The 17,728-nt window shown below is 41.6% G+C and overlaps 4 protein-coding genes across 5 annotated transcripts; 2 read left to right on the top strand and 2 right to left on the bottom strand.

Moving 5' to 3' along the window:
• Window positions 1–2,853: 2,853 nt before the first annotated feature.
• LOC113206856 (SWI/SNF-related matrix-associated actin-dependent regulator of chromatin subfamily B member 1) lies at window positions 2,854–5,270 on the bottom strand. 2 transcript variants are annotated; one of them, XM_026423120.2, is made up of 9 exons: window positions 5,107–5,270; window positions 4,649–4,778; window positions 4,371–4,497; window positions 4,156–4,290; window positions 3,947–4,074; window positions 3,685–3,854; window positions 3,408–3,598; window positions 3,179–3,310; window positions 2,854–3,096 (listed from the first exon to the last, which is right to left on the bottom strand). In XM_026423120.2, the coding sequence occupies exons 1-9, from the start codon at window positions 5,185–5,187 to the stop codon at window positions 3,057–3,059; spliced, it is 1,134 nt and encodes a 377-aa protein (XP_026278905.1). In that variant the 5' UTR covers window positions 5,188–5,270; the 3' UTR covers window positions 2,854–3,056. The 2 variants fall into 2 exon arrangements, with proteins under 2 accessions (XP_026278905.1, XP_026278906.1); XM_026423121.2 differs by having other exon boundaries at window positions 4,673–4,778.
• Window positions 5,271–5,333: 63 nt separating this feature from the next.
• On the top strand, window positions 5,334–14,850 carry LOC113206850 (neuralized-like protein 4). The gene is made up of 26 exons (XM_026423108.2): window positions 5,334–5,883; window positions 5,957–6,058; window positions 6,149–6,262; window positions 6,349–6,481; window positions 6,586–6,941; window positions 7,015–7,215; window positions 7,305–7,445; window positions 7,563–7,659; window positions 7,767–7,866; window positions 7,969–8,145; window positions 8,251–8,341; window positions 8,439–8,653; window positions 8,750–8,943; window positions 9,029–9,190; window positions 9,296–9,420; window positions 9,534–9,706; window positions 9,806–10,074; window positions 10,157–10,571; window positions 10,652–10,748; window positions 10,851–11,000; window positions 11,102–11,263; window positions 11,335–11,523; window positions 11,601–12,261; window positions 12,348–12,596; window positions 12,687–12,816; window positions 12,915–14,850. Exons 1-26 carry the CDS (start codon window positions 5,728–5,730, stop codon window positions 13,129–13,131), a joined length of 5,076 nt encoding a protein of 1,691 aa, XP_026278893.1. The 5' UTR covers window positions 5,334–5,727; the 3' UTR covers window positions 13,132–14,850.
• Window positions 14,851–14,913: 63 nt separating this feature from the next.
• Window positions 14,914–16,412, bottom strand: LOC113206859 (39S ribosomal protein L47, mitochondrial). The gene is made up of 6 exons (XM_026423124.2): window positions 16,197–16,412; window positions 15,857–16,102; window positions 15,668–15,758; window positions 15,460–15,577; window positions 15,218–15,377; window positions 14,914–15,130 (listed from the first exon to the last, which is right to left on the bottom strand). Exons 1-6 carry the CDS (start codon window positions 16,286–16,288, stop codon window positions 14,992–14,994), a joined length of 846 nt encoding a protein of 281 aa, XP_026278909.1. The 5' UTR covers window positions 16,289–16,412; the 3' UTR covers window positions 14,914–14,991.
• Window positions 16,413–16,542: 130 nt separating this feature from the next.
• LOC127749963 (serine/threonine-protein kinase Pink1, mitochondrial-like) lies at window positions 16,543–17,657 on the top strand. The gene is made up of 3 exons (XM_052270163.1): window positions 16,543–17,046; window positions 17,203–17,365; window positions 17,444–17,657. Exons 1-3 carry the CDS (start codon window positions 16,705–16,707, stop codon window positions 17,629–17,631), a joined length of 693 nt encoding a protein of 230 aa, XP_052126123.1. The 5' UTR covers window positions 16,543–16,704; the 3' UTR covers window positions 17,632–17,657.
• The last annotated feature ends 71 nt before the right edge of the window (window positions 17,658–17,728 follow it).

Raw genomic sequence — 17,728 nt, 5'->3', positions numbered from 1 at the left:
GGCGGGGGGAGGTCAACCAACAACTAGGAGAGTAGCCGGAGGCTCGCGTCGTCCGGGTGATTGCGGGGGTAGTTGTCCAATTCAACGGGCGTTGTTTGGAAAACGGTTCAATAGTCCAGCGCTTTTGCTTCCGGGCGGCTGGCGGAGTATGGCTCGCGCCCCGGCGGCGGCGGCGAGGCCCCGGCCGGCCCCGGGAGCCAGCACGTTCAAGGGTGCCGGCGCCGGCCGACTGCGGTGTGCTGGGCGCCGCCCATGGAGACCCCCATGCCCGTGTACGGTATAGGCTCGCGCCCGGCGGCAGCAGCCCGCCCCGCCCCGCCCCGCCGCGCCGCACCACCGCCGGGGCAGCAAATCAAAACCAAATCGCGACGTGCAGCGCGCAGCGCAGGCAGGACTTCCGGGCGGCGCGTAGGAATGCAGCCGCACCTGCACGGCGCCGCACTGCACTCTTTACGCGATATAGGGGGGGGGGGTCTGATGAGCTCCCTCTGCCGTCTGATTCAGAAGATTGTTCAAGAGGGGCTCTCCTATACCTGCCCCATGAGTGCAACAAGGACGGAGCTATACGGGAGGTATAGGAAAGCCCCTCTTGAACGATCTTCTGAATCAGACGACTGGCGTTGTCATCGCCATCCTCGCAATCTCCATCCAGCCGCAGCCTCACGCCGTGGTCGCCCTGTCACCGGCCCGCCTGTCTCGTGTCCGTGACCTCCAGGGAGACCCAGCGTGGCCAGGCGCCAGTTTTGGCCCGGGGCCGGTGCTGGCCGCGGGGCCTTGCTCGCGGCGACCTCATCGCCCAGGTGTGTGGGACGGAGCACGAGAGCGCCCTGCTTCCGGAGTAGAGAGATTTGCCTCCTCTGTCGCACCTCATAGGGGAGGTCGTCATAGGATGCCTACATGAGTTCAATTCGCTTTCGGACGCGATGTAGCTCCGAAAGCCATGTAGGCATCCGATGCTCGCTCGCTGAAGGGCTCTGTTACGGTCTCTGGGCGCTCTCAAAGCGCCTGGAGGGTAGGCAACATGTTGCCTGCAGTGCATGTGCGTATTGCGTGGTAGCCTACTTTGACTTTCGCAGGCGCCGTGCTCTCGTAACTTGTCGAATGAATCTCAGATAAACGGGCGTACTATCTGGGCGATTCCTTACTCGCACGAGGCCAGTACAGTATTTTACTTCGTATTCGAGTCTTGGGTCATAACGGGTCATAAGGCGCCGCGGTGAGAGTCGTAGTATTATGACCAGTAAAAGCTCCCGTGCCGCCCTGTGCTACAGAAAGAGCGAGGGAGGAGGAGGGCGGGGGCCTTACCCTCCGGTAAAGACGGTCGTGGGGACTGTCTAAGAAGTAAGTCTTGTAGCACTCACACGAGCTACGACTCGCTCTCACTACAAACGTACTATGTATTTTAGTCGACAGTACTACCCCGCCACAACTTTAAAGGGAGGAGCAGTCATTGGAGCAGCGGCAGGTTCTCCCCGGCTCGTGAGCTGCCCGATTTGGAGCGCGTCGGACACTTCCCGAAGTCCACTCACACGCCCGGAGCGGCGTGCGGCGGTCAATGCGCCCCGGGTCGCCATCGGGCGGACCCGTCCCGTCGACCCCGCGGGTGTCCACCTTGCGTGTCCACTGCCCCCGGGGCGGCCGTGACGCCGGTGCCGCGCACGGCCAGGGTCTTGCGCTTCCCGCCCTGATGCTGTGGCGCACGTCGCGGCCGGCTCAACTTGGGACGCCATACAAGGCGAAGAGCAGCCGCTCCCGCCCGCGCCGCGCCGGCCGGCGGGGTGGGTGGGTGCGGCCGGAAGACAACAAACGACAAACGCACGTAGCTTGCACACCGTGCGCACTTACCACAAGGGATACCAGGCGCGGATTAAAGTCCGGCTGACCGGGGGGGCGGGGGCGGTGATGCACTGCCGGATGCCTACCTTCAGGGGTTGTGTGGCGCAAATTGACCACTTTCCTGACGGCTTCCCAGAGACCGGAGGGGGCGATCGCCCCCCCCCCCCCAAATCCGCGTCTGGAGGATATACTATGTACAAGCACTCACCTTTACCTACGAACTAATTAAAACACTAGTCTTGCTGATGTAATTTGCCCGCCGTCCGACTCAGAGGAGCGTTCAAGAGGGGCTCTCCTATACCTCCCGTATAGCTCCGTCCTAGTTGCACTCATGGGGCAGCCCCTCTTGAACGCTCTTCTGAATCAGACGGCTGAAAACGACGGTTTCTGGGTTTACTTCGTGGATTCGACCTGACAACTCGACGAGCCACTAGTGAGAAATCAACGTCAAATCCACATGTTTTCGACGTCGACTCCATCATTTCGACATGATTTCTATGTCGATTCAACCATCATGTCTCTCTGGGCTTGCGCTAGACGCAATGATAGCGATAGTGCACGTATGGTCGACCAATATACTTTAAAGAGACGAAGGAGCAGGTGTACAACAGCAAAGACGTAGCCATCCATAGAAGCTCCCGCAGAAGCTCGCCCGTCCGCCCCTGCCTACCCCGCCCCCGCCCCCCACCGGGCCGGCCCACGACCTTGACCGGTCGGCGGCATGGCGCGGCGTGGCGCGGGGACTTCCCTTCCCCGCGTGCCAGCGCGCCGAGTGCAGCGGCCCGGTCCCCTTTAGGAGCATGTCCTTGTCACTGCTCCCGAGCACACACATGCGCCCCGCTCCAGCGTCACCGGCACATCGGTCCTGGAGACCACACGGGTTGGAAAAGATGGTGGCAAGTCCGAAAATTTCAGTAATTTGCCAGCACCAGGTAATGATTCCCACTTGGCCATGGGCATATTGTTTGGAAACACACAGATGTTAGGGGTTTAAAGGTAGCACGATAAAAGCAAAAATTTCACTTGAAATGTACCTTATAATTTCTAAGAGCAAGCACTTTACATAACACATCACTGCAAGATGTCATCTTAACCATACACAATAAAATTAAAATAATACAACTAATCAAATATAAACGTTAATGCCAATAACTATTTTTATGAGAAAAATTCAGTTTACACTTGAGTTGAGAACTAAAATGAATAGAAAATGTACAGGATCACCATCCGGGAGTAGTATTTGCAAGACGCCGCATTCGTCTGAAACCAACAGAAAGCAAACAATGAATGGGACCATTGGGTGACCCACCAACAAAGTGCTGCAACTGGAACAAACACATACCTTGTATTTCTGTCCTGATCCCGGATCTTTTTCTCCATCTCAGCATCAGTGAGTGTCTCCAAAAATGGAGCCCATTGGTCTGATTCAGATGGTGGCCTGAATGGAACCTCAACTGTTGGCAAAGGTGCTTCACTGAAAAATGAATAAATGGAGCAGAATTGTTACTAGATCGCCTGTAGACATAGTGCAAGAATAATCAACACATTGAAAACAAACAAACAAACAGTACCTGAATGCGTAAGTTCGTTGGTGCCATGTGAGCTGTCCCCTAATACTGTAAGCTATAGCAGTGACAAATTCCCCACCAAGCCCTAGCTCAGCACACAACTTCATTGCAAAAGTTTCAGGGTTGTTGTCCTTTTCACTCATGTCCCATTCAACCTGATCAACTAGGGAAGTGTTGCCAACATGAATATTTAACTGCAGGGAAAAAACAAAAATTAATACTGCATAAACACGAGTATTGGACTTCAAAATACAATACAGTTCTTGAAAGGTTACAATACCTTCACAATGACCCGTTGGTCTGGAGCTTCCTCAACAATGGTCCCATCACTGGGGAAGCTGTCCACTTGCCCACGAATAGCCTGAGCAATAGCAGGAATGAATGTAACTGGGTTTAAATCAAGGTCATCACAGAGTACCTCTGCAAACTGTTCTGGAGTTATGAGACTTTCTGGAATAAAAATGAGAACAACATATTAATTTTAAAGTGACAGATGAAAATAAAAAAAAAGTTAATGCAATGACTAGATCAATAAACCTCACCATTTTTATTCCATGTAAAGGTGTCACGTAACTTCTGTCCCTCAATTTCCATGTCTAAACGAATTGGAACAAGAGTTTCCATTTGACTGGCATTTTCTTGAATAGCACCAGGATCAGTATCATCAAAACTGAAAATCAAAGCGTGAGTTTGAAAAAGATTTTGAAATGAAAACCTTAACACTGAACCGGGAAGTGGAATGTAGGCTTACCAAAGGGGGAATGTCCGGACTTTTTTAAGATTCACTCTATTGCGATTTATTGGTGTTGCTTGAGGCACAGCATCCAAATGTGAACTGTTCGGTACAGAGGGAACCCAAGGTACACTCTTCTTAGGCTTTGGTTCTCTGCAAAGGAATAAACTATATCAGTGGATACAATAAACTAGATATATAAATGGTAAACAGTTGGAAGATAGATTAAATACCTTGGAGCAGGAGGTTCTGAATGAACTGAAATTGCTTTGTACTTTTCATCATTGCCTTCTATAATGTCTTCAACTTCGGAAGCTTTCAATAGAGATACGCTGGATGCCAGACAGTGTTGACTCAACCCTGAACATACAGAAGCAATTTAAAACATGCATGTATAATCTGAATTCTTAACAACTAAGAAGGAAAAGGACAGAAGCCAGAAGTGTAAATTTATCAGGGACACCGGTTTAGTCCCCATCGTTTGGCCAAAACTTCTCGGAAAGCAACTAACTGTCAAATAGAGGGTCGCTCTTGCCTAGCTCAAGTAGCTTTTTCCGCTCGTCGTTGCTGATGGCTCTTCTAAACATCCCAGGATACTTCTTGTAGAGTGAACCTCTGAAGAGCCGGAGGTAGTTGCCCACCTGCACGCAAATTAGATAAATTATAGACAATAGTTGACTGATTGATTCAGCCAAGGGTAGTAAGTCAACCAGGCAAAACCCTATCTCCTCACTCATTTTGGACAACGGTCAATGGCAGCAGGTCAGAAACAACTCAAAAGTTTCAAAAGGACAAAATTTAAACGAAAAACACAGTAATATTGACATTTCTAATAAGTAAACGTAGAACCACAGGACCACCCGGCAAAGGGATAGGCCAACATGACGCTCGACACAAGCCGGGCTGGTAGCACTCAAAACCAAATAACAAGATCCAGGAATATTTTCAGGATAAAAAATAACAATTTACCTCCGACCCAATACAGTAGTATTCGCCATTTTCTTCGATTTGGAAGCTCAACGGCTTGTCGCCGTACGTTCGGATCGCCATTTTTAGGGTTAGCGTTGTTTTGATGAAGGTGATGCCTTGTCTAAAACTGTGGCGCGATTTTAGATTGCTAAGGGATTGTCGAAGTATTCTCAGCTAAGGCGGCGACGTCATACTTTGCTTCGAGTTAAAAGAATCTTGTTTCTGACGTTTTAATATGCCAATGAAGCGAATGAAAGGAAACTATAAAATATAACTAGTCTCTTTGTGTATCTTCACATCACCATTTTTACAAATTATATAGACTTTTCCATTTTTTGACCGAATGGCTCCCGTCTGCCTCATCCCCAGCCTTGTTGTTGTTGCTTGTTTTGGTTACTTTGCTCGATGGCGGCCTGTCGTCTGCTGGACAGGCCCAACTTTGATGTTGTTGAGAAATAATGGATACTATCCTGTTAGTGACAAGTCACACACGCTATTTGCCAAAAAATGGCTTACAGAATAAAAAATCGGTATAATTCCTTGACCAGCCACTATTAAGTAGGGCTTAGACTCTCAAGGCCGCCAGATTGGAAGAGTCAGTTCGGTTTGACATTTTTAACCATGGCTATGTTTCATCCAAGATGTGGCCGAAGAATCACATTATTTGATGACAATCGTACGGCTGTTAGGAATTTCAGTGAATTTAATTATGGATTGGTTTTGAGTAGTCAGCCTTTGGCAGAAAATCAACTATTTGAAGTTAGGATTGAAAAGAAGGTGAGTTATCTGCATCTTGTGTACATCGTTAATTGAGTTAGCTTTTCACCTCTGACCTAAGTTATTATTTTAGATTCTTCCTTGGAGTGGTAGCATAGAAATAGGGGTGACAGTATGTGATCCAGAAACAATGGATCTTCCAGCATGTGCAACAGATTTGGGAAACGGAACATGGGTAAATTAATTTTGTCGTGATGATATACTGTGGAGTCAAACCTGTCATTTTACGAATTTTCCTCTCATTTTCTACAACATTTCTCCCCAGATGATGTCAGGCAATTCCATTCTGAAAGATGGTCTTTCACTTGTAGAGGTTTATGGACGAAACTTGGATAGTCTTGTTGAGGGAGACTGTTTGGGTGTCATGCGAACTTCGAACGTGAGTTAATTAATTCCTTTCTCTTTGCTACATTTATAAGCAGTCTCCTTCTGATCATCAATTCTTGATTGCTTCTCATTTTCCAGAATGATCTTATTTTTTATGTGAATGGAGATTCTCAAGGGGTTGCTGCAACTAACATTCCATCTCGGGTATTTGCTGTAGTTGATCTTTATGGCAAATGTGCACAGGTGTCCATTGTTGATAGTTCAAGAGATCGTAAGTCTTTCTGTTCTGTATGAAAATGGTTGATGACTGAGCCATGAGCTGATTAAAAATGCAACATGATATTTTCTAACAAAGTTTTTGCTTGTTTCTTTTAGGTGAGTTTGAATTTGATGGTTCAAGTGATCAATCATTCATTGCTTCTGTCACCAATATGGTGGCCAATATTAGTTCGGATAGAAGTGCAGGGAGTGGTGAAGAGGTTGATGGAGATTCTGAGAGTAACACCAGTCGTAACAGCATAGGATTAAGCATGGAAAGAACTCAAACATCTAGATCTTCCTCCTATCAAAAACAAATCTCTTCTGACCGACTTCGCTTTCATACTCGATGTGGGTCTCTTGTAAAACTTAGTTTCAATGGTAGGACTGCCGAAAGAACAAGACCACTTGATGAATTTAATGATGGTGTTGTAATGACAAATCGCACCCTCCGTCCAGATGAACTCTTTGAGGTAACAATTATTTATCTTTAATGAAAGAGTATACATTCACTCAAATTTTCACTTATAATTGAATCTCTTGCAGATAAGAATTGACAGACTTGTAGAAAAGTGGTCTGGAAGTATTGAAGTTGGTGTCACAACACATAACCCTGCCACTCTGCAATTTCCTGCCACAATGACGAATATGAGGAGTGGTACAACCATGATGTCAGGTAATGGGATTTTGACAAACGGTAAAGGCACAAGACGAGAATATGGGGAATTCAATCTTGATGAGCTCCGAGTAAGTACTAATAGTTTAAGCCCTCATGAATCGTTTGGGTAGTTGGTATGTATGGACTGATATTCAATTTTCTTTCTGTTCCTTTGAAGGAGGGGGATAGAATTGGTATGGTACGGAAATTGAATGGAGACCTGCATTTTTTCATCAACGGGCTTGACCAAGGAGTAGCTGCAAACAATGTCCCTGCGTGCATATGGGGGGTTGTGGACCTTTATGGAATGACTGTGAAAGTACGGCAACAATCATTAGTCAATTTACCTGTGAAGTTATCCTTTGAAGTTTATTCTTAATAATTTAATTTAATACGATCATGTCAAATTCTTCTTCCTTTTTGTTATTTGGCGTAGGTTACTATTGTAAATCGTGATGAAAGAGAGGAACAAAACCTTATGACCCGTCGTAATACCTCCTTGAGAGATCAACAGGCTTTATATGCTCTAAATGGTATGTCATTTCTAATAATTCTTGTATTTTTCAACTATTTTTGGTATGTTTTCTCTTTTTAGGATACATCTCATTAACTTCTTTTCTTAATTAAAATTTTACTTTAGATGTACCTGAAGAGGATTTTTCGGATCGTCTTCAGTTTCACCCAAGGTGTGGAACTCATGCAGCTGTAATCAGAGGAAACCGAACAGCACATAGGCCAAAGTAAAATTATTATTATTGATGCTTAAATATTGCTTGTATTCCCCACTTGTCATTTCTCTTTTTTTTATCCGAGGATAGATTCATACTGACTTTTATTTCCAGTGCACTAGAGGATTTTAACAATGGTGTGGTGCTTACTAGCAGACCATTGAGAGCAAATGAGCTTTTTGAGGTACGACTGGACAAGATGGTTTCAAAGTGGGCTGGTTCTATAGAGATTGGAGTGACAACATACTGTCCCACTGAATTAGAATACCCTGCCACTATGACCAATATTAGGTACACCTTTGATTTTTCCTTCCCCAACAGTGATCCTACTGTATTTCATAGCTATCTATTTCTTTCATGATACAATAACCAAAAATGTTTCTTTTATTTTCCAAGATCCGGTACTTGGATGATGACAGGGAAAGGAGTGATGCAGAATGGAATAACAGTTATTGATGAATATGGAATGAATCTTGACACTCTTCAGGTTTGTAAACTAGTGGTAAACTACACGGTCAGAAGAAATGATTTGCAATATTGGTGATCTATCTATGTCACTGATTTATTATTGGTTTCTTTCAAAGGTTGGAGATAGAGTTGGTGTTATGCGCAATGAATCAGGCACTTTGCACTTTTACGTCAACAGTGTTGATCAGGGAGAAGCATCAACTAATGTCCCTCAAAGGGTGTATGGTGTGATTGATTTATACGGTCAAGCATCACAAGCTACTATAGTTGACATGGACTGTTCCCCTGACACTGCCCACTCAAGTATATCCAATGCTACTTGGCCATACAGGTATTACAAATACAAGTGTGATTAAATGTGCTTGAATATTCAAAGATTACTCTTATCAATATTATTATATCTACTTTCTATGCCCATTTTTTTTAGTGATCTTCGATTCTATCATATACATGGAAGAAATGCTCGCATATCAAATAATGGGTTTACAGCTTCAAGACCAAGGGCATACAGTGAATTTAGTGAGGCTATAGTTATCTGCAATCGGCCCTTGCGAGATGGAGAGTTATTTGAAGTTGTTATTGAGAAAATTGTTGATAGATGGTCAAGCTCAATTGAAGCAGGTACAATATCTCAAAGAACTCAAAAGAATTCTTGTAGACCTATTGCACTTTAAAATTTATGAGTGTGTTACTTCTATATTCTCAGGAGTTACTGCACTTCGCCCAGACGAATTAGAATTTCCAAGTACAATGACAGAAATTGACCACGACACCTGGATGTTATCAGGATCAGCGTTGATGCGTGACGGCACAGTGCGAAATATGTATTCCTGTGATTTAGATACATTGCCAATTCGAACACGTCTTGGTAATACATTTGAAAGAGATACTGCTTTCTGCTCATTAAGCAGATAAATGTTCTGTTGAAATTTTATTTCGTCTCTGGTTGATTGTTATCCCTCTTTTGTTTTAGGCATGATGCGTACTGCTGATGGGGTTTTACATTATTATGTTGATGGTGCAGATCAAGGACCTGCTTTCGAAGGACTACCCCAGTATGTATATCCTGTCATTGATCTCTATGGGCAGTGTGCACAGGTACGTGTTAAGATTATGTTTTCGTTTTAAATTTATATAACAGTATATTATTTTTTAAATCTTGTCATCTGTCATGAAAAAATATTTATTAGGTTTTTATCTTACACCTCCAGGTTTCAATTGTTTCCCATGGAGACACTACTCAGGGATCTGTGGCTCTGCAGTGCTTGAGTGAAAACAGCTGTTCCCAACAAGCTCAGCTCACTCAACTAAGCCAACATTTGCATCAACAACAGGATGCACCAATGACTGACAAACAACCGCCTCCAACTCATACTCTACACAGGTAAATTCCATGGGGAATGTTGTTGTTCACAGTTTGTATACCAATCCAGACCAGTCTAATTTTCTGCATCTTATATTCAACTTGGAAACCTACTTGCAGATTCATACCAATATGCGGGAAAAATGTGATTCTTTCAAGTGATAACACGGCTGCAGCAAGAAGGGGACGAACTTACAATCATGGTCTAGTGTTTTGTTCAGTCCCACTTCACATTAGTGAAATCTTTGAGGTACAAGTTGCTGCATTGGCTCTTCATTGGGCTGGTTCTCTAGCTATTGGTCTAACTACTTTACCAATAGAAAGCATGCGTGCAAGAAACCTTCCCGAATGCATTGGTGTTATTGATTCAGATACATGGTACCTCACTGGTTAGTTAAAATTGAATTTTGTTCTCTTTTTGCTCAGATTTATTTTCAAAAATAAATTTTAAGAGATTATTTTTATTTTCAGGAAATGAAGTTCGCAAAAATAACACAATTCTAAAAGTCAACTATTGTCACAGTTTGGATTGGCTTGCTGTTGGAAATAGAGTTGGAATTAAAAGAACTCCTGACAATGCTATCCACTTTTTGCTCAATGGCAAGGATATGGGAGTGGCTGCTGTGTATGCTCCAAGACAATACGAAAATTTGTATCCAGTGCTTGATTTGTATGGGTCAGTGGCAGCTGTGGGGGTCACTAGTTGTTCTCTGCCAGCTGCACCACTAGCCATGGTTACTGATATGACCGCCACATCTGCCCCTATACGGCTTGCAAGTGGTGAGTCACCTCTTGGTTCACCAACAGATGACCAGGTTGGAGATGACTATTCACAGCACTCGAGCAGATTACATGATTCTCTGGAAAATATCTTCTTAGAGCAAAGGTGAAAGAATATCTTTGTGCCTGGGCTTTTCTATTCCACATGCACAAAATTTTAAAACTTTGTTTTGTTTTTAATTTTAGGAGAAGTAGTGAAGTTAGTGAAGCAAAAGTGTTAGAGCAGCCTGAGGATAGTCTCACAAGTCTTTCTAGTCCACAATGGATCCCATCTGCAGATATGGTAATCTTGTGGCAATTTAAAAAAAATATAAGCATTTATTAGCACTGTGCCTAGGGGCCAGATAAAGTCTCATGCTGTTTCTCTCTTTTTTTTCCTTTGAAGTTGGATGACACTATTGCTATGGAACTTCATGATATCCATGGGCTTAACTTGGTGCTAGGAGAGGGTCGTCGTTCTGCAAGAAGAATTTTAAGCTACAATAATGCTGTGGTTTTGACAGCTAGGCCAATTATTCCCAATAAAACTCTTCAGGTACATCTTCTGCCATGTTCATTTCTGTTCGATTATTTTAATATTTCAGAATTATTTAAGTAAGAAATTTTTAAAATTCCACTAAACCCATCTTTTTACAGATACGTTTGGATCGGCTGAATCCCCAATGGGTTTCATCAATTATGTTGGGTGTTACATGTCAATTTCCAGAGCAAGCTTTTTCATTGCCACCCACTGCTCTTGGATTTAAACAAGACACATGGGTTTTATCTGGTGATTCTGTATATCACAATGGATCCAAGGTAAATGTTTTAGGTTCCCTCTTTAAAGTGGAAAAAAATACAAATTTATTCTAATCTAGTTCTTATTACAGGCCCGAGGGCGATGGTTGTTCAATCTTGATACTTTGTCAGTTGGTTCAATAATTGGACTGAGAATTGATGCCGCTGGACTGCTGTTTGTATCGCTTAATGGTCAAGATACAGCTACTGTAGCTACGGACCTACGTCCAGCTGTTGATGCATGCTATTTTGTAGTTGATGTTTATGGCCAGTGTGAAGAGGTTTGTCAAAAGCACCAAACTTGCCCGTAGAATTATCTCTAGCATTCTACCTTTATAACATTGGTTTCTTATCACAGGTGTCGGTGTTAGGTGCTGTTTCAAATTTAGAGCGAAACATAGCTGCAAATAACTCTACAAATGCTGCTATTCTTGCTTCATCTATGGATTGCTTGAGTATACTACAACCTGATTCCCTAGGGGAAAAGGCTGATTTAGAAACTCATGAAAAAGACACCTCTGTACCCCCTTTAGGTGCTACTCAAACTCCAGATGACAACTTGGTGTTGACAACACCAAATCAAAATGACATTGCAAACTTAACTCTAGTCCACCAGTCCTCACATATATCAGCATCAGGACTTTCAAATCGTAATTCATTTTTTCTAGCTGATGGTCAGAGTGCTCAAAGCTCTAATAGTTCCAACTCCTATTTATGTGGTAGTGCAGTTGCATCCTTTAGCTATGGCTGTAGTCCAACTTTATCTGGCCTGAACTCACATACTAATTTAAATGGGTCATCAACAAATTTTATCTATGCTTTGTCAAATGTATGTGATGGGAACAATTCAGGATCAATACTTAATAATTGGATTAGTGGTAGCACTTCTCTTGCTACAACATCTCTACCATCATCCCCTGCAACACCAGTTATTACTCCTTGCCATGCCCTCAAGAGCTATACAAACTGTGGTTATCTGCAAGCATGTGGGCGTTTCACAAAGTTTATAGGCCTTCCAGGTAAGATTTAATTAATATACTTTTAAAAACAAACATTTCATCTTATTAAAAAAAAAATTCTTACAATACTTGTTTGTTTATTTCAGATGGATTTTTTGTTAGGGAAGGGAAAATGTGTTACTGTGTGGACTGCACACCACAAAAGGTTGGAGAGGAGGCATTCCTAAGAAAAGGAGATCCACCGGTGAAATACTCAGTGCCTACAGGGTGGTGCCGTTTTCCACTGCGGCGGCGATGTGTTGGAGACATCTATGAAAATTGGCATGTTGCATATCATGGCACACGTGTGTCAAATTTAAGGCGCATTTTAGACAGAGGTGAATTGCTAATGCAAGGTAAGTCTTTATGAGTTCATTTAACTTGTATAGTTACAAGATTTTGGTGAAAATTAACTAAGTATGTGCACATACATTTTTTTTTTTCAGACAACCTTGGTCTAACTGTCTCAAGTAGCGAAAATCTGAAAAGCAAGGATGATGATACAAATTCTGCTGGATCTCCTCTGATCTTGTCCCCATCCATAAAGTTTGCTGCAGCATCTGCCACTAAACATGAGTAAGTTAAAATTGTTCTACTTTTATTTTTGAGTAGTACATAATAACACAAGATGATCCTAATTTTTATTTTCTTCTAATCCTCACTCGCATTAACAGGTTTGTTGATCCTAAAACTAGAAACAAACTCCTAGTACATGTTGCATTTCAAGTCTTAGTCCGACCAGGTTCCTATAAAGTAGGCCCTCCCTCTATGGATGGAGTAACTCACTCCATTGATCCCCATTTGGATCCTGACTCTTCTGAATGGGTAACAAAAGAGAGAGGAGCTACTTTACTGCAAGCTTTACTTCTTCGGCTAGAAGGCTTAGACTAACCTGAAACTAGACAAAGCTAAAATTGTGAGCCTCAATCTGTATCCAGTTCTCTAAACCATTCTCATTCACCGGTTTCTTCAGGTGGGACGGGACAGGGGAGATTTTGCTGTATTTGCTTACATATAGGCAGATTGCATTGCCAACTGCCTCTATCAGGCATCTTATAAGGGCGTGTATGACCCTCTCCCGGATCCCATCTCTGGATTGCCACATGGGTCATTGGTTAATACTCCATGTAGAGTATAAATATGAGGTGTATTTTTGTCAAGTTCTTAAATACTTAATCCAGAGCTCAAGAAAAAGCAATTTTCCTGTTTGAAGAATTTCAGCGCTGTTATTTCTGTTTTGTTTGTGTTGCGTAATAAAAAGCTAAAACTGTAAATACTTCTTTAGCTTTTATAAATAATTTATTTGTTTTCCTGCTTTACAATAGTGATATTGTAGTGTAGTCAAGCTTTTTATAATCCTGGCCATTCTGAAGGGTATGGTTTTACTTAAAGGATAGCATCACATAGATTTAGATATGTTTTACTGACTGATTGATTGTTAGGAACTACTATTTGTTATTGTTGTTGATTTGTCTTGTGCCTTCCTCTTTTCTTTCTTTAATTTCATATTTTTGTTTTCCATTTTAAATCATTACGATGGGCCTGAATTTTAACAAATACATACTAAAGGAATTGATTGTAGTAGTGCTTCTTGTTCATGTTTTTTTTTTTTCTTTTCCATCATAGATAATCATGTTGTGTTTAATACTTCTTTAGGGCATTTCTGACTTTTCTTTCTGGGATGCAATTTTATTCTTTTCAAAAAGATATTGCTACCATCTCAACTTGTTTAGTGTGTTAAGTTGTAAGGAAACCAAAGTTACCATGTGTGTATATGTGATCATCTAATTCCCCCATCAACCCTACACATGTTTTTTGATACATAACATCAATCAACTCTCCTCTTTATGTTCTCATGCATTAATTGATAAGTACTCATAATTGCAAAATTTTGTTGCATTGTCATAATTTATATTTGAAACTTTCCTGTCTAAGATAGATCATGCGTCGTTGAGAGTATTTTTGAGTATGGTACTTCAGGATATTTAGTGATTTGACATATATTTTATGTCTCAAAATTTCCACCCATGATAAAATGGTCACTGGCCTACTGATAAAAAATATTGTGTAAAATGTTATTCAGAATAAGTTGTCATCTTCCAGGCATTGATCTAGAAAACTGTAATTTTATTATAATGGTTGTCAATTTCCCTCATTTGATGCACTATTGTCCTACTGTAACAAGATAAATCTAAAGGTTTGAAATTGTGTTGAATGACCACAGGACTCTAGAGCAGCCCAATATGAAGGGCTTGGTATATCATCATTTTAAAATGTTCTTACTTGGTTTGCCAATTATTTATAATGTGCTATAATGTGCTGAGACATTAATGTGATATGGATAGAATACATCACAACAGCCTCAATTTTTAATTTTGGTCTTGCTTTGGCAAAGTACTTGTTTGTATTTACTGTACCTGAAGCTAAACTTACAAACTTAACTCAAATACAGAATTTAATATTTTCTTTTCATAAACAAAGTACAGTGAGTCTTTTCATTTTTTTAAAAATTGACTGGGTAATGAACTTATCCAGCAGCAGTCTACTATTGTAATTGGATACATACGTCCATTGAATAAACAAAATAAATTATGATTTCACTAAATAATTTCCACTCTTCTAATTATTAATATTTAAATCCTTAAACAGCAGAAAGCCATCAACCACAATACATAAGTTTCACCAAAGCAATTTATTTGAAAATACATTATACAAGTTTGACAGAAATATGAAATATGAATGGGCTCACGATTACCTGGGATGAGGGCCGTGAGCTGCCCGAGTTTGACTTATCTTTTCTATGTCCAGTTCAGGGTACTTTTCTTGCAACAATTTCCGATCAACATTGGGAAATCTCTTTAGTAGCTCCTCAACATGTTTCCTGTCTCCACTAAAACAATATAGAGAAAGAAAGAAAATTTAATTGCCTTATTCAATATAACATTAGGGATCAATGATAAAAACCATAGCAACTTACACTTTGGCACGCTTCTTTTTGTTGAGAAGTTTCTCTCTATAAAGTGTAAGAAACTGATCAACTTGCTCATCTTCAATGAATTGAGGATACTTCTCAAGCCATTTTTTATTTAATCTTTTTGGTATTGTGTGCTGTTGCATTTTGTGCAGCCTCCAAAGACCTAGATAAAACAGCCCAAGAAACCCACATTAAAACTCTACAACGGTCACAAAAATGAATTAAACAGTAAAACCACCACATACCTATTCGAGTCAACTCATATTTGCACCTTCTTTCCCCAGTCTCACCCGTTTCAAGCTCAAAGTATGCTCTATTTCTCTCACGAACAACATCTTCAAGATTCTTCATACTCTCCTCAACCTGTCAAGTCAAATAAATCACAAAATAAATCAAGGAAGGAGTAAGCACACCTCAGAAATAGACCACTATGAACTCTTTCATTAGTGCTACCTTGTATATCCGCTCTGGACCTGGGAGAATATTAAACTGATAGATGTCAGCCATAGTAAGTAGCATGTTGCGTTCTTTTAGTAGAACATACCTGGAAGAATAAACGTTTGAAGCACATTAGATGAGACTCATAATTTTTGTTATTCAAGACTCCCATAATAAAATTTCAAAAGTAATACGAAGACACACCACAACTTATGCAAATCAGTGTTACTCTTAAGACGGAGATCATCTTTCCGCCATGACCGACCGACAGTTATATCACCCTTAGCCCAGTTTTCTTTTGGTTCAAAAAATTCATCCATCGGTGAAGATTCTTCCGCTGTTACATTGGAGGGACTGCTTTGAACTGATGAAGATTGATTCGCAGGCAATGACTCCTTTTTTTCCTCATTCTGTCTGGGCGATGATGAATGAAAGTCGAAGACATGTATCCTAGCGATTAAAATAAAATTGAGTTAGACACACACACACACAAGCTATACACTCCTCAAATCTGTTTTAGGTTAAGAGTACTGGGTTTACTCACTTCGAGTTAACTGAGGCAGGGCGGAAGGAGCGTAAAGGAGTACTGACAAGGTGAAGGAGCGATCCAAAGTACTTTAATGGTCTTGAAACCATAGCGACAAATTTGGATTAATCAAACAATTTTTAAAACTATAGAGAAAACCATAACCGTAGAGGAGGAGCAGAAAGAATCAACATGGAGATGTACCAGTAAATGTGCCATACAGGACATACCCATAGCCTTTGCTCTTGCTTCATGGTTAATCCAATCGCAATCGTAATAGATGTTTGGAAAAGAAACTAAAAAAATCTCTTGTAGGGGGCGGTTTATTGTTGATTGGTGGTTATTTTCGTTTGGTGAACACAACACATCAGGTTTGCGTCACAAAAGGGAGTGTGTGAAGAGTGCAAAGGTGCGCACCGGTGTTAAACCAATGTTCACCTGTCTGCAAGTGCCGGAGACGTGGCGAAGAGCCGGAATATGATTGTACATCGGTAGGCAAGAACTGCGCCGACTTAAATAGTGAACCATGTCCATAAAGGCCTGTGCATTTCGCTTGCTGCGAAATGGTCGGACTCTTCTGCGACACTTTTGGACCAACCCAGCTTCCAAGGACGTTGTGGACGGGGGTATCGTGAGCTCCGCGTCCACGGTGCGAATTGTGCGAGAGCACGCTCGCCGATTGTTAATCGACAATGTCGTTAAGCGGGTATCGAATTCGACTGCTGCCGAACTTAGACGACGAGCTGCCAAACGTTTATTGTATGGCAATGCAGCTCCCTTCCTGGCATTCGTTGGTGTCAATCTTGCTTCTGGCACCAGTATCATCACAGAGGAAGATGAGCTGGAGGCAGCTTGTTGGGGGATAAGGGTTTGTATTTGTTGATATTGCTTAACTTTTCCCCTATATTTATGCACTTCTTGGGATGACATTTCTATCCTACATATTGTTACGGTGTATTGATACGATTACTGCTTGATGAATGCCTGTCAATTGTACTTCATTGATTGGTGTTTACTTTAACAGGAAACTGTGTCAGCAATGGATTGGACATTTGTTGATAAGGAAAGTGATGTTCATAACATTGCAATGAGACTCAATGGACCATTTTCTCTTGAAAATTTTATTTTTGGCAAGGCGATAGCTAAAGGTTGTAATGGCGTTGTTTATACTGCTAAAATCAAATCTGGTGAGCTCATTATTCTTTAGATTACTGATAATGTGTAAATCCACATATCATAAATATTCTTTCACTGTTTTCTTGTAGAGCTCTCCACTGACATGGATTCAAACACAATAGAAAATGATGACAAATTTCCACTGGCTGTAAAAATGATGTTCAACTATGATGCTGAATCAAATGCCATGTCAATTCTACGAGCCATGCACAGAGAGACTGTTCCTGCATTAAGTTATTCATCCAATGAAGAAATCTTAGTTTGGGAGGATAGGTAATTGATTATAATACTTATGGTTTGTTATGGTTGTCCTTTTCAAGTTGTATGGAGACTATATTTGTTTGAACTACAAAAGAGAAATACATGACAAATAT

The sequence above is a fragment of the Frankliniella occidentalis genome, unplaced genomic scaffold, assembly GCF_000697945.3.
Source record: "Frankliniella occidentalis isolate FOCC.00 unplaced genomic scaffold, Focc_3.1 Scaffold113, whole genome shotgun sequence".
Lineage (NCBI taxonomy): Eukaryota > Metazoa > Arthropoda > Insecta > Thysanoptera > Thripidae > Frankliniella > Frankliniella occidentalis.
Note: the sequence above shows the minus strand (reverse complement) of the source record. Positions and strands in the feature narration are given on the sequence as shown.

Bases quoted from the DNA above. Each gene is read 5' to 3' on its own strand.
- LOC127749963 (XM_052270163.1), top strand. From the start codon at position 16,705: ATGTCCATAAAGGCCTGTGCATTTCGCTTGCTGCGAAATGGTCGGACT. The intron at 17,047-17,202 runs GTTTGTATTTGT...TTACTTTAACAG, and splicing joins CAGCTTGTTGGGGGATAAGG to GAAACTGTGTCAGCAATGGA. The intron at 17,366-17,443 runs GTGAGCTCATTA...GTTTTCTTGTAG, and splicing joins TACTGCTAAAATCAAATCTG to AGCTCTCCACTGACATGGAT.
- LOC113206856 (XM_026423120.2), bottom strand. From the start codon at position 5,187: ATGGCGATCCGAACGTACGGCGACAAGCCGTTGAGCTTCCAAATCGAA. The intron at 4,075-4,155 runs GTAAGCCTACAT...TTTGATTTTCAG, and splicing joins GTCCGGACATTCCCCCTTTG to TTTTGATGATACTGATCCTG. The intron at 3,599-3,684 runs GTATTGTAACCT...TTTTCCCTGCAG, and splicing joins ACCAACGGGTCATTGTGAAG to TTAAATATTCATGTTGGCAA.
- LOC113206859 (XM_026423124.2), bottom strand. From the start codon at position 16,288: ATGGTTTCAAGACCATTAAAGTACTTTGGATCGCTCCTTCACCTTGTC. The intron at 16,103-16,196 runs GTGAGTAAACCC...TTTAATCGCTAG, and splicing joins CCTGCCTCAGTTAACTCGAA to GATACATGTCTTCGACTTTC. The intron at 15,131-15,217 runs GTAAGTTGCTAT...ATATTGTTTTAG, and splicing joins AAAAAGAAGCGTGCCAAAGT to TGGAGACAGGAAACATGTTG.
- LOC113206850 (XM_026423108.2), top strand. From the start codon at position 5,728: ATGGCTATGTTTCATCCAAGATGTGGCCGAAGAATCACATTATTTGAT. The intron at 8,146-8,250 runs GTACACCTTTGA...TTATTTTCCAAG, and splicing joins GCCACTATGACCAATATTAG to ATCCGGTACTTGGATGATGA. The intron at 8,944-9,028 runs GTACAATATCTC...CTATATTCTCAG, and splicing joins GTCAAGCTCAATTGAAGCAG to GAGTTACTGCACTTCGCCCA.